Below are 16,723 nucleotides of genomic sequence, written 5' to 3'. Positions count from 1 at the left end.
TGGCTCAGATTTAATAGGGAAGGCTGGTGAATACATGCTGTGTTAGATTTAGTCTTGATTCCTCAGAAGGCACTTTTATTCTCTATAAGCCAGGCAGGGACACAACCTTATATTTCAAGTGTCATTCTGGTGGAAAGTGCGCATATTATGCTCTTTTCAGGTTGTACCAGAATAGGTTTACATGGTGTAATTTTCAAAAATTATATTATATTTCTTTACATAATGGCATAAATGTTGGGTTGGGTATGGGCAACACAGTGACATCTACAACAGGACATCAACAGCCAGTGTTTTAAGAGTCTATGCTGTCCAGGTCATGTTTTTGTTGGTTCTAAAATTCTGAATTCATTGACAGAAAGTATATAAAATGCACTTTGTTGTACACATTAGGTGACAGAAATATAAATCTAAATGTACTGTTCTTATATAGCCCTTTTCTAGTCTCAACGACTACTCAAAGCACAGGAACCATTTACCATTCACACACGTTCATACACTATGGCCGAGGCTGCCATACAAGGTGCCACCTGCTCATAAGATAAACACTCACTCACATTTACACTCCTAAGGCGCAGCATCGGGGGAAACTTAGGGTTCAGTGTCTGGCCCATGGACACTTTGACATGGGACTACAGGGCCAGGGAACCACCAACCTTCCGATTGGCAGGCAACCGCTTTACCACTGAGTCACAGCCGCCCCTGAGAAGAAGGTTCAACCAACTGACAAGCAGTTCTGAATAAGCATATACTGGCAGCTGAAGAGTCTCCAGCGATGCTAGTGGTTTTCTGTGGATGAACTTAGACACAGCAGTGCTTTGAGCTAAATGCCAGTGATGTCCAAATTAAAATAGTTAGTTAAAGTAGTTTATTTGTTTACCCCACTAGATGGCACTCTTGGTTTATAGAAAAAGGCTCAAGGAATGGGAATTCAGTATGCCTTCAACCCTTTGTTGAACAGAGATTGCCATCTAGTGGGCTCAGGAAATGAAATGGTTTCTGAAGCTTTCTGAAGCTTCATTTGACCATCACTGCTAAATGCTAATGCCGGCATGCTAAAATACAGTGACAATGCTAACATGCTGATGTTCAGCAGGTAATACGTTACCACGTTCACCGTCTTAGTTAAATGACCAATGTGTAGTATTTAGTAGAGTCTAACATTGAGATTGCCATTGAAAACTAACTGAATATCTCTCACCCATGTAAATTAAGTGAATGAAGTGCTCATTCAAAGCTAGCCAAAAATCAATAATTCTTAGTTTCAGGTGAATGTACAATAACAAAATGTAATTATGGTTAATAAATTCAATTTCTGCTAATATATCCCCCTAAATCCTATACATTGTGTTAGTATGCTAATGTTTCCTAATCAGCACTAAACACAAAGTACAGCTTAGGCTGGTGGGAATGCAATTGGTTTTGTGGGTATTTGGTCAAACTGATATAGAATATAGATAACCTGATACAAATTGCAAGCAAAAAACTACAAACCAGAAACATGTTTACCGAATCATGGCTAAAGCTTTACTTAAGTTTTAACATTAAGCTGTGTCTGTCTTCATTAAGGGATAGTTTTATTACAAATAATTATTAATGGTCTTAAATGAATTTGGACTTGTTAAGAAGGTTTTGAGGCACATGAAAAATCACTGTTAGTGTTTTATCTGCCTTAGACTTATAAACTGTCAGTTTTATAAATGGTGTTTCTGATTTTCTGTCATCGATACTGTCTGGATGTGACAGTTTTCTAATACTGATTTTTTTTTTTTTAATATCCATGTTTGTTGCTCTGACATTTTTGCCTCTGATTTCTTTAGCTTGATTAAATTCCTCAACTGAGTCTGTACTCTGACTGGGCCCACTCAGTCTAGGGGACACACTCTTGCATGATCTGTGGGCCGCCTATTTGAAGTCTATTTGCCTTTCATCACTAAAGATATTCAAACAGACGGTCCTATTCCAAAGTCTCATTCCAATGTGGCCGTATCTGTGTGTAAAGGCTGTGCCTTTAGACACAACTACTGCTTGTGACCATTGGAATCCCATTATCCATTCAAGTAAAGTTTGGTAATATGGGACCAAATCCCATGCACCAGTCGTATTTAGTTTAGGTGATCATTGGTCAGCTTTTATTGTACAGTACTGGAAAGCTTGCTGGATCTTGCTTTTTATATTTACCATTTTGTTGGCCATTAAAGGACAAATTGCTGTTGGTAAACCTTTTGACCTTGCTGCACGATCAGAACACATTATTTATTCCCTGTAAAGCCAGAGTGTCTCATCTGTGGAAGAGCAGCAGAGCTAGCTGTCTGTCCCCTGGAGGCCACATCTTCATAGGCTACATTCATTGAAGTAATTTACCCTTGAATTTGGACATAGCAATAATGTTATCATTGGCATACAACAAATATTCAATGCTAAGTAGCTTTCCGTTCTTAATTTCTAACTTGTAACTGAAATCTGTATTTTTCATCGGAGGGTAAAATGTTCCTAACCTTGTTTTGGAAAGCTCTTACAGAGGCAAGAACAAATATAATTATGTTTGATGCACAAATAGAACATCCAGCCATGCATTTGTGCAAAGACTACTTACTTCAGTCGGCAACACTCTCGTCATAGATATAACTATTTATTCCAATGAATGGAAATACAATTGTGCTTGGCGCTGACGGCTCTGTTCTTGATAATGCTCCTTGGACCAGCCAAGAAACAGGGAGCACCATGTATAATACCCCCTGGGTAAAAAAAAGAGTGAACCAAAAGAAAAACATTGTAAACCATTTTAAACTTTGAGTCATGTTAGGACTCTGAACTAGGAAGGTGGAGGCAAAATGTTGCCAGCAGCAGCAGAAGAGAGTGAAGCAGCGTCAGTGTAGCAGGGATCAGATACATTTAAAAGGACAGCCTTGATGTAAGAATGGCTGTGATTGGTTTGAGTCTCATAGGAATGATAATTCATCAGGGCGTATGACTTCTGTGTCCTGTATAAACTAACACTTTGCTCAGTTTATCCTTCACTACAATGTGCAAAATCATTTTTGCAGGTTCAAGGCTGTAGACGGGACTGCAGTGTCTGGTAAATGATCTAAAGTAGTTTTATTTGTTGGCAGTTTAGACAAAGTGCCCTGTCTGTTCACCATGGTCCATAATGATCCAAACAGAATACATAGTGTAATGCTCAAATTTATAAGAAGATAAGGGTAATTTATCTGTGCAGCTGGCTACAGTTGAACTTACATATAGCAAAATCTGCATGTGTTTGAAAGCCTGTCTGATCATTTCCTGCTATTCAGTCATCTATAGGGATTTATTTATTTAGTTTTACTGTCTACACTAGTGGAGCCGCTTGAGGCGTGGCAATGTCGTCCTGTCGATGCCAGTCCACCAGCTGTTGAATAGATTGCCATGAAATTTTGTACAGACATTAATGGTCCTCAGATGATAAAGCTCACTTGAGTTTTTTTTAGGAAAAGTCAGGGGACTTTTCCTCAATCACTACCAGCAGGTTGACATTTTAGGGTTTTATTGAATTATCTAAAACATTTGCTAATCCCCTGATCCATTATTTATGCTCAATGCATTGGTTAACAGATTTCTAATGTAGGTACGCATGGAGCCGCTGTGACTCCTTAAAGATACATTGTGTAACGTTTGTAGTTCATTGTTAAAATCTGTGTTGCCGGTTCACTAACTGAAAATTTTACATTTGCGCTTACATGAACTGGGGTAGATGCTCCATATTCATGCGCCATCTTGAAATACATTAGCTGGTAAGGGACATACAGGTTATACTGCTCCGCCTTTCGACTCACAGCTGCTGCTAATGGGTATTGTCCCTTCCCGGCCCCGGCAAGTTTGAAGAAGGAAACATGGAGGACCATACGTATTCAAACTCCAAATTTCAGGAACGGGAGTCGTCTTCTTTGCCCAGAAAAAGAGAAAGGATATTGAAAAAAGAGAAAGGATATTGAAAAGAGAAAGAGACTGGTGAACATTGGAGCTGCTTTGGACGCACACACCAAATCCCAACTGGTTAATTATCCTCCGGACCGCTGCAGTCTCTTTTTCTTTCTCTTTCCTTTCCGAAGGGTGGCCCGCGTGCCCGCTCGTGGTGTGAAGCACGCGTCCGTGCCACCCTCTGACATGCACTCCAACAACTTTTGTACACTTTCGCATTTTGTAGCTGCAATACGTACTTTGAACTGCGTGGTGAGAGAGAGTTGATCATGATATATGATCTCAGCGCTAGATGTGAGAAATTCTTACACAATGTAGCTTTAATGCACAGCTACCAATATAGCTTTAGTTAAAATGGTAATTTGCATAAAAAGCAAAATGACAAATAATGAATCAAGTAATTATCAAAATCATTTCAGAGGAAGTCAATTTGTTTTTCAAATGGGGAATGTAACACAGTAAGACCCCTCTTTTTTAAGAATTTTATGTTTTTGTGTCACATATAGTGAATGATGAATATTGAACTAAAGTCTACTTATTTGTTGTTATTTTGTACTTACTGAAACCTATTGCATGTTTGGTTTGAAGATGTAGCTCTGTCTTTCCTGATCACTGCATGAAGGTTGTATTTGTCTTTGTTTCACTGCAGCGTTTTAATAGTACACTGAATAATGTTCCAGAGGTCTTTGTTCCTTGACGGTAAACATTGGGGGGGGGGGGGGGGGGGGGAATTGTGCAGTGAATTGCTTTATTATTAAATCAGTTGTGTGAAATGCTGCTGGAACAATGGTGGCCTTCAAAAAAACCTTCCCACTTGTGAAGTAAAGCAACGGCAGCATCTGTGCTGTCAGATAGTCATGGCTGTCAATGATATTTACACTATAAATTCATATCTTCAGTGCATATTGTTGTAAAACCAACAATACGAAAAGCTGATAAAGCTGCTGTCGTGAAAAAAAAATCCTCATTTTGTCACATTGACATTGATTCCAACAGTGTTTTCATTCCCCCATTTCATTCCGAGGGATCTTCTCCAGTTTAATCAAACGCTGTGTCTTGTTTTGGGGATTTTTAAAGCTCTTGTCACTGAGCAATGTTAGCAGAATTTTGTTTCAGTTCACATATATCCCACTGAGGCAGCAAATCTTTGCTTCTTTGATGGATTTCCCTCTTACTTTGTGATTCGCAATCCGCTAACACTTGTAAGACAAACTTCAATACATGCCCTCTAAACATTGCTAATGCCTCTGCTAAAACACACTTAGCTCAAGTACATTGTGGACATACGGTACTGTAGGAACAGTTTTTGTCCTTTGTCCTTAAGATCATATTGTACAGTAGCTTTAAACGATAGACCAGTCAGTCTATATTCACTTGCCTCCTACTTTGAAGCAAGAGAGGGACATTTACTATCTCACCATAAATGAAGAACAATTAAATGGTGGGAGTGGGATTATCTTGTTAAACAAAGCTGTTCATTTCCACATTTATTCTGCACCCTTCCTTTCCTATGAAATAGAATTGGTCACAAATGGCTGTGTCATTTTTATTGAATTGCAACATGAAAATGGTAAAAATAAACACTAAAAATAAGACTCATGTTGGTATTGTCCAGCAAAAGACCACAGCCAAATATGTGTTGGTCTTACCATATCAAATACTATGTGTGTCATCCACTGTTTTTTCTGCTATACTTTTCTAAATTTACATTTTGTCCATGTTATGCATTTATATGTTAGTTTTAGTGGAAAAAGACAGGAAATGTGGGGCGAGAAAGTAGGCGATGACATGCAGCGATCAGGTCAGGCCAGCAGGGAATCGAACGAGCGACTCGCGTTTCAGTGCATTTGCGTGGCTATCGGGTCACCCCTCGGCTTTTTAATATTTAAATGGATTTATTTGTTGATGAAGCCTTCCTACACAATGTTCCAGTTAATAGTCCCATTAGTAACAACGTATTAGTGCTGACCTTCAGGAATGCCAACTGTATTCATCACAAACATGTGTCAAGGTTCCAGAGATAGATACTTTCACACTATTAGAATTTTGTTTAAAAGATGTGACTCTTTTTATACTGAAAAAATGTCTTTGTCCAAAATGCTTTGTGTATATATAGTAAAATAAACATTTGTAGCAGTTCTGAAACAGTCAATCAGCAATTTGATTTATGAATGAATTGCATATACCGTTTTGATAATTTATGTCATTTATTCACCAAAAGGCCCCAAACAAGAGTGGTTCCAGCTTCTTACATGTGAGGATTTGCAGCTTTTCTCCGTTTGTTATTGTACATGTAACATTTTTGGGTTTGATTGTTGATCAATATAACATTACTTGAATATCAGTTAAATCTATAATAATTGTTTTTTTTAATTAAAAACAAGTTGCAGCCCTGATACATAAATTAGTATAAGCCAACCATATACATATATACATATACTCTATATACAAATAATACACATTTGGATGGTTTCCATGGCATGGCCAGCCCTGTCAAGAAGTTTCAGTTAGTACATAAAGTGAATTGGCATGTCAAAGGTCTCCGATGTTGAATTCTACTTAAAAGCCCTGTGTAAATTTGATTAACCACCATGATCAAATTTCTGGCATTCCACTAAAATTAATCAATTGTGTTTCCAAAAAAACTTGCTGTTGTCCTTAGCCATGTAGTTCAATCTCAGACCTATCCAACACTATTGACGCTACAGTATTCCACTGCCTTAACAATAATAAGGAGCAAATGAGATCAACACTAACGTGATTTTCACATTAGTATATGTATTCTCCTCCATTGTGGATATTTGTACGATCCACTTTGAAAGGTTTTGAAGAACAGATTAAGTAACTTGTACTATGTACACTTGTGCATCTACGTTTGCTGGCAAGTTTTGTCTGGCTTAATTTTCTATGAAGACGTCATGGCAGTTATTTTTTAAGCCCATTAAAGTAGTCCACTTAAGGATTTATAATAATGTCCTCTTGTATGTTCCGTAAATGCAATGACTAAATCAGAAGCTAAAGTTAAATCAGTATGCTCAGGGGGGGGGGGGGGGGAAAGAGTAATTTTTCCCAAGATTTTCCCTAATATGGGCTCCATGTCCATTAGCTAACATTTCAACTATTGATTGAACAAAACTGAATCAAGCAGCGTATTTATTTTTGGTTGTGGCTGCCCTTTTTTGCCATCTCTATGAGGCCAACTTAAGGACAAAATCCCCCACCAATGGTCCAAAACATTTTTTTTTTCTTCTTATTGTAGGTGTATCTTTTATTTTTTGTATGTGTGAATCCAACAGCGGGTTCAACTTTCTTGAACCCAGACGGGGACTCTGGAACGGAGGCAGACAGCGAGCCTCAGCTGGCCTTTTACACCGACCCAAACCGCAGTCGCCGCCGGAGTCGAGGTATGAGAAATGGTAACGCCAACAGCGCGTGGGGCTCAGGGGGTAAGGAGGATTTATACACCTACAGACAGTTAATCCCGCCGTGTGATGGTATTACCATTGCCATGACGCATGACAAGTAACCTTTACAGTGCATATAGCAGATTGATTGCAGTGTTGTGTGTTCTCGTGATTTTGACTTCTAAAGGAAATACATGGAGTTTGTGTACACAGTATGCTGTGGATGTACTGTACATAGGTGTGTGTTGTCACAGTGGTTGTGAGCATGTAACAATTACCTCAGTGCATCTGCATACACTCTTGTTGACTGAAATCAAACAAGACTGTGAGTTCGAAAGTGTTCGGTGCAAAATATTTTGATATTGATTGCATCTTATGACATGAAAAAAACACTATTTTGAAATAATATTACACACAAATATTATTTCTAAGGTGTCTATTCAAATGTGTCAAAGTGAAGTAGTGCAGTCCGCTTCATCTATTAGCATGCCATGTTCTCGTAGCTTTGATGTACAGTAATGGGGCGTGGAAGAGAGACATTGGGAAAATAAATAAAGAGACAGTGCCCTCAAAATAATAGCTGCTGTCAGAAGGCGTTACAAGCCTTCACAACGCCTCTGAGCCAATTATTCCCCCGTCATGTGCACAGGTGTCAAAACATGGCGATGCCTCCAGAAGTGCAGCCAACACCTTTAATTAGAGCGAGAATAGAATAATGGTGTTTGCAAAACTGCCCAAACTATGTTGTTTACATACATCCAGAGAAAAGGAATGATCTGTGAGGTGTGAAGTCTTTAAGTATGAAGTATGTCAGTGGAATGTTGAGTGGGGGGGTGAGAACAATAAAACATTCTACTTTAAAAGAAAAAAAAAAATGTAACCAAATGACTACCGGTCTTAAGTAGAGACAAATAACATGAAAATGTACTTTAAAAAAGGTGAATTTAATGCCCCACATCCAGTTTTTCTGGGTAATTTACCTGATTGGATAAACTAGCTTCATACATAATACGATAAGTCAGCTTTCTACTTTGGCTTTTGTTTAAAGGATCGCCTTGGGCAGCTTCTGTGTGAGAAAGTTCTGCCAGAGTCATTTAAAAGTGACAATGTAATTTGGAGCTCTTCTGCTTGTGAAAAAAATAACGTCTTTAAACAAAGTGTGAGTGGCTTTATTCAAGGTCACTGTGTGTGTGTGTGTGTGTGTGTGTGTGTGTGTGTGTGTGTGTGTGTGTGTGTGTGTGTGTGTGTGTGTGTGTGTGTGTGTGTGTGTGTGTGTGTGTGTGTGTGTGTGGTGTGTGGGTGTGTGTGTGTGTGTGTGTGTGTGTGTGTGGCCCCCCTGTGGGTCACATTCAACACTTTCTGTGTATTTTTACAGTCTATGGTTGCACTCTGGAGTAAAAGAGATAAGGGGAGCATTCTGGCTCTGGCAGAGAGCGAGAGCAGAGGAAAGAGGGAAGGTTGCAAAACAACCTCTGAACCACTTTTATTTCAGCCCATGTCTCTTTTTTCTCCCCTACATCTCAGTGTGAATGTTAATATTTTTCAAAGGTATTCCTTATTTGTGTGCCACCGAGCTATGCCTAGTCTAAAATCCGCAAAGGCTGGAGGTTTTTGATCCAAAGGTCCATTTCATGGCTACTAAGCTCATTTTTTGGCTTGTTTGTGAAATGACTCCCTGTTTAAGCTGTGTGTGGTGTGTGTGTGTGTGTGTGTGTGTGTGTGTGTGTGTGTGTGTGTGTGTGTGTGTGTGTGTGTGTGTGTGTGTGTGTGTTGGGGATTTGTGTGTCTGTGTGCATGTATATTTATGGTATAAAGGGAATGTGGGGGAGTAAAATGCTGTCAATACTTCATATACCTGTATCGTTTGTTGTTCCCTGTACTCCCCACTCCCTCCCTGTGCTTTTGCTTCCAGCAGCAGGTTCCCCCCGCAGCCCCATCAATAAGACCACCCTGACTCTGATCAGTGTCATCAGCTGCGTGATCGGCCTGGTTTACTCCTCTCACCTGTCCTGCACCCTCGCCGTCCGGGTAATCCTACATGTGCCGGAGCACCTCATCGCTGACGGTAAGGAAGTTCAGCTCGCTATTTCTCTCAAACAGAGTGCATGCGTTTTTGCGGTTGAGTTGCCGATTTGTTTTGCTCTCTCAAAGACAAAGGTAAATGCCAGGCCGACTGCCCCCTCCCTACATTTCCCATGTGAGACGACACAACAGATGTGCCCTCAAAGCATCAGAGCACATTGAGGCCAGGTCGCAGTGACCACCCGTAGCTAACCCTCCATCACTCTTCCCCCTTGTACTTTGTAATATGTTGAACCACCTCGGTAATGAATTTCAATGTAGCACCTGCAGAAAATAAAATAAAAGCACCGCGGGGGCCAAGCGCAGACTCTTGCTCACTCATTGGCATTTTTCAGCCATCACAGAAGTGAGCTGGCAGTCCAGATATACTGTATTATAGACTGTGACTAGGCTCACTCATCTATCATCTGGAGGTCTGATTTGATTCGGAGCGCTGTTGCTTTCCGGTGGTATACGCTGGCCTGCCAGGGAGAAATTAACATTCCAGGGAGGTGTCCAGGGAGGAAACTTGGAAAAGAAAGATGAAAGATGGTGAATTTGCCTTGTTGAATTCCAAAATGGGATGGATTTAGAATGTTACCATAAATGTGTCCACAGTCTCATGTCATGGTAAATCAGATGAAAATCTGGAATCTACCACTGGGTGAAGAAGCTATTAATGCCAACAGCTGTGTGTTTGTCTGCCTTCAAATACTGTGAAGAAAAGCCCAGAAAGGTAGAGTCACAGCTTTCTCCGTCCCTTTAACATCAGGGAAAGCAATGATCTGGAGATGTTTGTCTGTTTACGCAGTAGGAATAAATGTATTGCTATTCAAGATAAGAAAGGACAAACTTTTCTTCATGACTAACTTGGAGACTAAAATAGAAATATAATCATGGTTTACCATCTAAATAAATAAGTAAATAGATTTCTGACTACCATCTGTGTTTTGCCTGAGACATATTAATAGTACATCTAAAACTATGATTTGGGGTGTCCCAGTGGTCTAAACTGTAACGTTTCCCTCATAGTGATAGTGACCAGGGACATTTGTTGCATGCTGTCCCTTGCCCTACCAACTCCTGGATGGCCATCTGCCAGGTCCTGAACATTTCATTTCACTTTCAGTGGCTCATAAAATTTGAAGGATGTTGATCATAGAAACTCACCAAATGTTGAACAATCTTAGAGGCTGATAAAGAGGGAAAAATGTCTTCAGGCCAGTGCAAAGTAGGCTGGATAAACAAAAGTAGATTTTCAGGATAACGCCTGACATCCTGCACTTGGCTCAAAGGCAACATGTCCCCTTTCTGTGTGTTGCCGTTCTCAAAATCCCTTTCTTACGAAAAAACAAACAAACAAATGAGCTAGACGCTGACAATGGAAAGTTTGAAAGACACTGTTTTTTACTTTTTACACCTATCCCCTACAATGTATCTGTGTTGTAGCCGGACCTTACTCCACAGCGCTGTGGCAATAGGTGTTGTAATGCAAGACTAGCGCAAAGTGACAAACAATCCCAAGAGTCTACAGCCATGATAGCGGCTCAGTCAGGTTATACTTATTCAAGGTTTAAGTCAGCGAGTTATTAATTTAATGTTTTTTCTTTGTTTTTCAAGTGTTTCAGCTATGCAGCATTTCCTACTCAGAAATATCTGATGTGATATTGCTAAATATCTGCGTGACAGCCCTATTCAGACCCTGTTGTACAAGTGTTGTACAGTGGTGCTTAAAACAGCTATTAAGCCTGGTGCCCACGTATGGAGGTCTTTTCAGGGATGCATGGCCTCTTGGGTGAGATGTGTGAGATTCACATTTGACATGATGATGAATGTATTACTGGAGTTGGCTCCAGTTTCATATTACATGAGTTTTTTATTTTTTTAGTTACACTCTTTTTTTGCACACATCCACAAAGCATTAATGTTTAACATTAGAATCCATTCCGTGATTTAGAAACAAAAAATCTACACATATACCACAATTGCAATAAGACTTAAAATGTGCCATAAAAACAGAAACATTACTGATTGGCGTCTTAAGTTTGAAGGTTTTTACGAGCAATTTTATGACTCACCGCAATTAGGCAAACAAGATGTGTCTGGCCCTTTGCAGCTTGTGCTCTAGTTTTAAAGTGATCATCAACGGGAATGGCACTACTAAGGCACACAGAGCCTGTCAAAAAGTGATTAAATATGTTTGAGTTAGCAAATTCACGGTGCAATCCATATTTGCAAACGGACAGCTTTGGTCAATGAGTGCTGCTGCTAATTTACAGAGATCACACAGTGGATAGTCTATACCTCTATTCCACCTCCAGGATTGCTCCGCTGCCGCAGGTAATTTCACCGGATGCATGTATTTTTTGCTGATGTCCGTTTCCTTCCTCTTTCTTTGTGTTGGCATTTTAAACTGGGGTGGATTTATGAGGAATATGGTTAAATCCTCCTCGGATCTCAGCATGCGAATCCAAACAGCTAGCTAGTCCAATCTGAGTTTTCTCTTGTAACTATTTAGCAGCGACTCCGTACGGAGCTTAGTGCCGCCCATGCAGATTGTGATTGGTTTAAAGAAATGCCAATAACTAAGAACATTTTTTTCTCCCATCCCACAGCAAAGCAAGACAACACAGCGGTATTGGGTATTATAGTGACACCTGGCCTCTTCCTCTGTGGTGGCAGTTCTTCTTGACTTGGCTGGTTACATTTTAAGTTGTTGCATTTATTTTTTCATAACTTACTTTTTCCAGCGTCCACATGTGGCGGTCCATTCCGTTGTTGTGGCCGGCGTGTGGCGTTTCATCTCTGCATTGTTGCGTCTCCCAGAGGCCACGGATTGTGTCCCGGCGCGTTATGTTCCCCAGCACACCCCAGGGTCATGGCAGTTTGTGAAATGGTCATGTTTGCAAATCGTTACATGTTCATGAATTAAACGTGAAAATCATGACATGTACACAAAATAATAAATCAAAATTATGTGACCATTTCAAGAACTGGCGTGAGACCGGGTTGCACTAATCTCATCACGCAGGGCAAGATGAGTGCAATTTGTGCACAGATTCCTGGGGAGTTCAGGAGAAAACAGCGCTGAAATAAATTGTTATTTAATTGTTACTTGTTGATTTCAAAGTCAATAATTGTACAATGCTAGATAGTGAGTGACAGTGTTGACATGGTTTCCTTTAAGTAAAAGTGCAGAGTAGCCTGAACAGTTTCAGAGTTTGAGCGAATTATCTTACACATCCTCAACTTTAACCAAGTTTCTATCCAGTTACAGTCACCAGGGCATGTAGCCAATTCAACCTGCATGCTATCATCCTAAATATAATTGAATTAAATGCACACTGTATGTAAAGGGATTGACTCAGCAAGAAATACATGATTATGAGAAGTCCATAACACAATTTCTCTCTACACCAGTGGGAAGGACATAGAAGACAAGGTTTTTCAGTAAACCCGCAGTCAAACAATGACCTTCCTTTGCTGTGAACAGTAAGCCCTCCAAGCTACACGAACATTGGCTTCATTTATTTATGACATCGTTGGAACCATCACCATTCAATCTTTGCAAATATTTATCCAAACACCATGGGAAAAGGGCATATACAATTCAAACCTTTTCACTGTTGCTTTCCTCATCCCGTCGTATGTGCTTGGCTGCAGGGCACCAAAGTGGCTGCATGTGGTTACTGATAATATCCAACAGAAGTGCTACTCTTGTTTTTACAGGTATTGTTTCATTAAAATGTTTCTGGGAGTTTGTTTATTTTTATTTTTTGAATCTGTTAAGGCTTGTTGTCCTTGCTGGATCTCAAACATAATGATACTAAATAATATGAATATTTTTCCAGATATCACAGTTGTGGTTGAGAAGGTTTGAGGCTTTTTAATGCAATGTTGGGCCAGGTTGATTTTGAAGCCAAATAAATCCTCTTCTAATACTTTTTTAATCAAATATTTAGGTTCTGCCTTTATCAAACTATTTCATTTTGAAGGTTTTCTAACATAAGTGCCTCTCTTGCTCGTTCTGTTTAGAACGATACAATTGTCTGCTTGCTGTCTTTAAATCATCTGTGTTTTTAATTTCAAGGTCCAAAAAATTGTGTCTTGCTTTTCACATTTTTAATAGATAAAAAACAACAACAAAAAACACATATTTTGAAATGATTTTTCAGTCCAAACATGTGAGTTGCAGTTATTTGGTCTCATGTTTTAATGCATACTGCTGCGTACTTACTGTCCTTTTTTCATTTGTTCTTACTCTGTCCTGCCTTTCCACCCTCCCTTCTTCCACCTGCCATGTAATCATCCACCCTCCACATCTCTTTGCTTCCTATCCCATCCCTCTGTCTCTTCAACCCTCTATCTGTCTCGTTTTCTTCCTTCTGAATCTTCTTTCCATCTACTCTGTGTGTTTTTGTCCATCCTCCCCAGGATCAAGGTATATTTTGCTGCAGGGGAGCCAGTTGGACGCCTCAGACTGGCTGAACCCAGCCCAGATCTTGTTGTACTACCAGCAGAACGCCAGCGGGCCGTGGGTCAACGAGCTGTGTGGACGACGCCTCCTGGATCCCTGTGAGCACCAGTGTGATCCGGAAACAGGTGAGCCAAGGACACAACATTTACGAGTAGCAGTTATGTTTCCATTGAAATCGTATTTATAATTAGTTTAAATAAAGAAGTGCTCGGCTCTCTACCTTGACTAGTTACGTCTCAACTATCATGAAGAACACTCTGCAGTTGGTAAAACTTTGGCTTATGCTTGCAACTTAACCAGTTAACATACAGTAGGCCTTGGTATCTTGACCTCACCACTTACATCCATAGAAAATTCATTATTACAGCTGTAGTTCCATTATCTTTATTGTGACTATAATTGCCACTGTTCATTGTTCCCCCAACCGGCACGGTCAAACACCACCCACCTAGAGCCTGGGTCTGTCCGAGGTTTCTCCCTAAAAGGAAGTTATCCTCGCCACTGTCACACTAAAGGCTTGCTATTGGGGGAATTACTGAAATTATTGTGTGTTTGTAAGTTATATTGTGGTCTAGACCTACTCTATCTGTAAAGTGTCTTAAGATAACTATGATTTGATACTATACGTAAAATTGAATTGACTGTACATAATTGTGGGCTTTATTGTAAATATCTTCTTTAAACTTTAACATACCTGTGTAAAATCAAATTTTACACCAAAACAAGTCGACAATCAACAAACACTGACCGAAAAGAAGGTGCTAAAGATTAAGGTCATTTGTTTGTGAAATTGTGAAGAAAATGTGCCCAAAAAGAGCATTTTAACATTATAGGACCATTGTCAGCCCAACTTACAAACAATTCTTTAGACTTAAAGGGAAATTTCGCCACAAAATCAAAAACACACATTGTTCCTCTTACGTGTAGCGATATTTATCAGTCTAGATAGTTGTGGTGTGAGTTGCCATGGAGATGTCTACCTTCTCTGCAATATAATGGAACTAGACGCCAATTGGCTTGTGGTACTTAAAACGTCGAAACAATACATTTGAAAAACTCAACAGCTACTGTATAACTTTTTCCAGAAATTGTAACCCTGTTACTCAAGGTGACCCACAAACCTGGTTGTGAGCAGTTTTATGTAGGAACTATTTTCTGTATCACCGCACAAAAGGAAGTGTACTGATGGACGGGAGGCTTGTGACAATGATGTAAATACACATCCTCCTCGGCTGAGCTGTAGCGTTAGCAGTATTGATTAGCTACAGTTACAGCTCAGCCAAGGAGGGCAATCCTTTTGTCATTCATTATTGATTAAATCAATTGAGTTGTGGTAAACAACAGACACAGATGAAGAATGTTGCAGTTATTGGCAAAAATTGTTCTTATTTTTATCATCATTGTTTGCTCTAATTGGTAAAAGAACTTGCCATCATCTGTAACATATTTGATTAATTAAGTAGCCTGGATGCCGTCCAAACTCAGCCCCCTCCACAACATTTGAGGTCGGGAAGTTTGGTCTGGACTTGATCCAGACTAGAACCAGAGCTGTTTGGACCAATCGAATTGTCAAAGTGGACTTTATACGATGATGGACAGATGATCAACACTAACGTAATCAACCATGTCAACAAAGAGCGCTTGGGTTGAATTTGTTTACAACAAAGATGGCTGCCACTGTTATAGACAATATCAACAGCGCATTCATTATATTCATATAGTCATATTCATATTGATAGCCTGACGTCATATTCTGACTAGAGTCTGAAAATGACGTCAAGCTATCAATCAAGACTAAACCGTTTTGAATTTTAGAATTCTGTGAAAAATGGAAAGCTTTGTTTTGTTTGTGCAAAGCTGGCTCAATGGAAGCACGATGCAGCACAGTTTTGTGGTTTACTCATTCGTTGGTAATGGCTGGTAAACCTGCTGTGGTTGGAGAAAGAGGGGGGACATTCCAGGTTTTGTCTTTGTCCCATTACTGCAAAAAAGCCTCCACAAGTAGCAGTGTTTATCACTCACCAGCAGTGGTGGTATGTAACAAAATAGAAATACTTTGTTACTGTACTTTTTACGTATCTGTACTTTACTTAAGTAGAATCCATAGTGCATACTTTTGACTTTTACTTTGTTGCATTTTGCAGCAATTATCTATATGTTCTACCACACTACATTTCTTCAACGTTCCATTAATATTGAATTAAAAAATGGATATTCTTAGCAAAATTTGAAACTTAATAGATTAATTAATTCTATCATGTACATAAACTATAATAATCGCAATATGTACGCTGCTTTTGGTTGAGGAGTACAGTATTTGTCAAAATGTGATGTACTTGTCAAAGCTCCTTTAACAACAGTTGCAGTGACCGGAAAAACAAAAAGAACAGAATCAGAACCAAATATGTCAATCAAATATAATACAAAACAAGCATAGAAGGAAAATCAAATGTCATGTGTGATAGAAGTTGTTGGGTAATTATGTCAGAACAGCGCAACCACAGATAAGGCTTTAGAAGTCTAGTTTAATTACAGCTCAACTCATAAAAGCCTCTATTAACCCTCTGTGGTCTAAGGGCATTTTCACACATCTTAAATTTACCTTTTTAGGGTATTATAACTGATGTTTTTTCTATCAAGATGTTCAGAACAAACTCGGCTTTCCGTGTGACGCTCACATCTCTTTACATATTACTCTAGAAAAAAATGTAAGTATGTATTTGATTGTGAGAACTAAAATATATTGTTAAATCACCTAAGCTGTGCCCCCTCCAATGTTTGTTCTGTATTTTGCTCCTTGTGGACACCCTCTAGCGCCAGTTGC

General features: G+C 39.4%; 1 protein-coding gene across 1 annotated transcript in view; it reads left to right on the top strand.

Annotated features, from left to right (window-relative positions):
• The window catches only part of LOC116699838 (astrotactin-1-like), a 372,650-nt gene that overhangs the window by 104,367 nt on the left and 251,560 nt on the right, over positions 1–16,723 (top strand). Inside the window, 3 exon segments of the mRNA XM_032532626.1 lie at positions 7,254–7,403; positions 9,274–9,426; positions 13,857–14,024. Coding sequence (XP_032388517.1) covers positions 7,254–7,403; positions 9,274–9,426; positions 13,857–14,024 — 471 coding nt within the window.

This window comes from Etheostoma spectabile, chromosome 12, assembly GCF_008692095.1.
Source record: "Etheostoma spectabile isolate EspeVRDwgs_2016 chromosome 12, UIUC_Espe_1.0, whole genome shotgun sequence".
Classification (NCBI taxonomy): Eukaryota; Metazoa; Chordata; class Actinopteri; order Perciformes; family Percidae; genus Etheostoma; species Etheostoma spectabile.
This window is presented reverse-complemented; position numbering and strand designations above follow the sequence as displayed.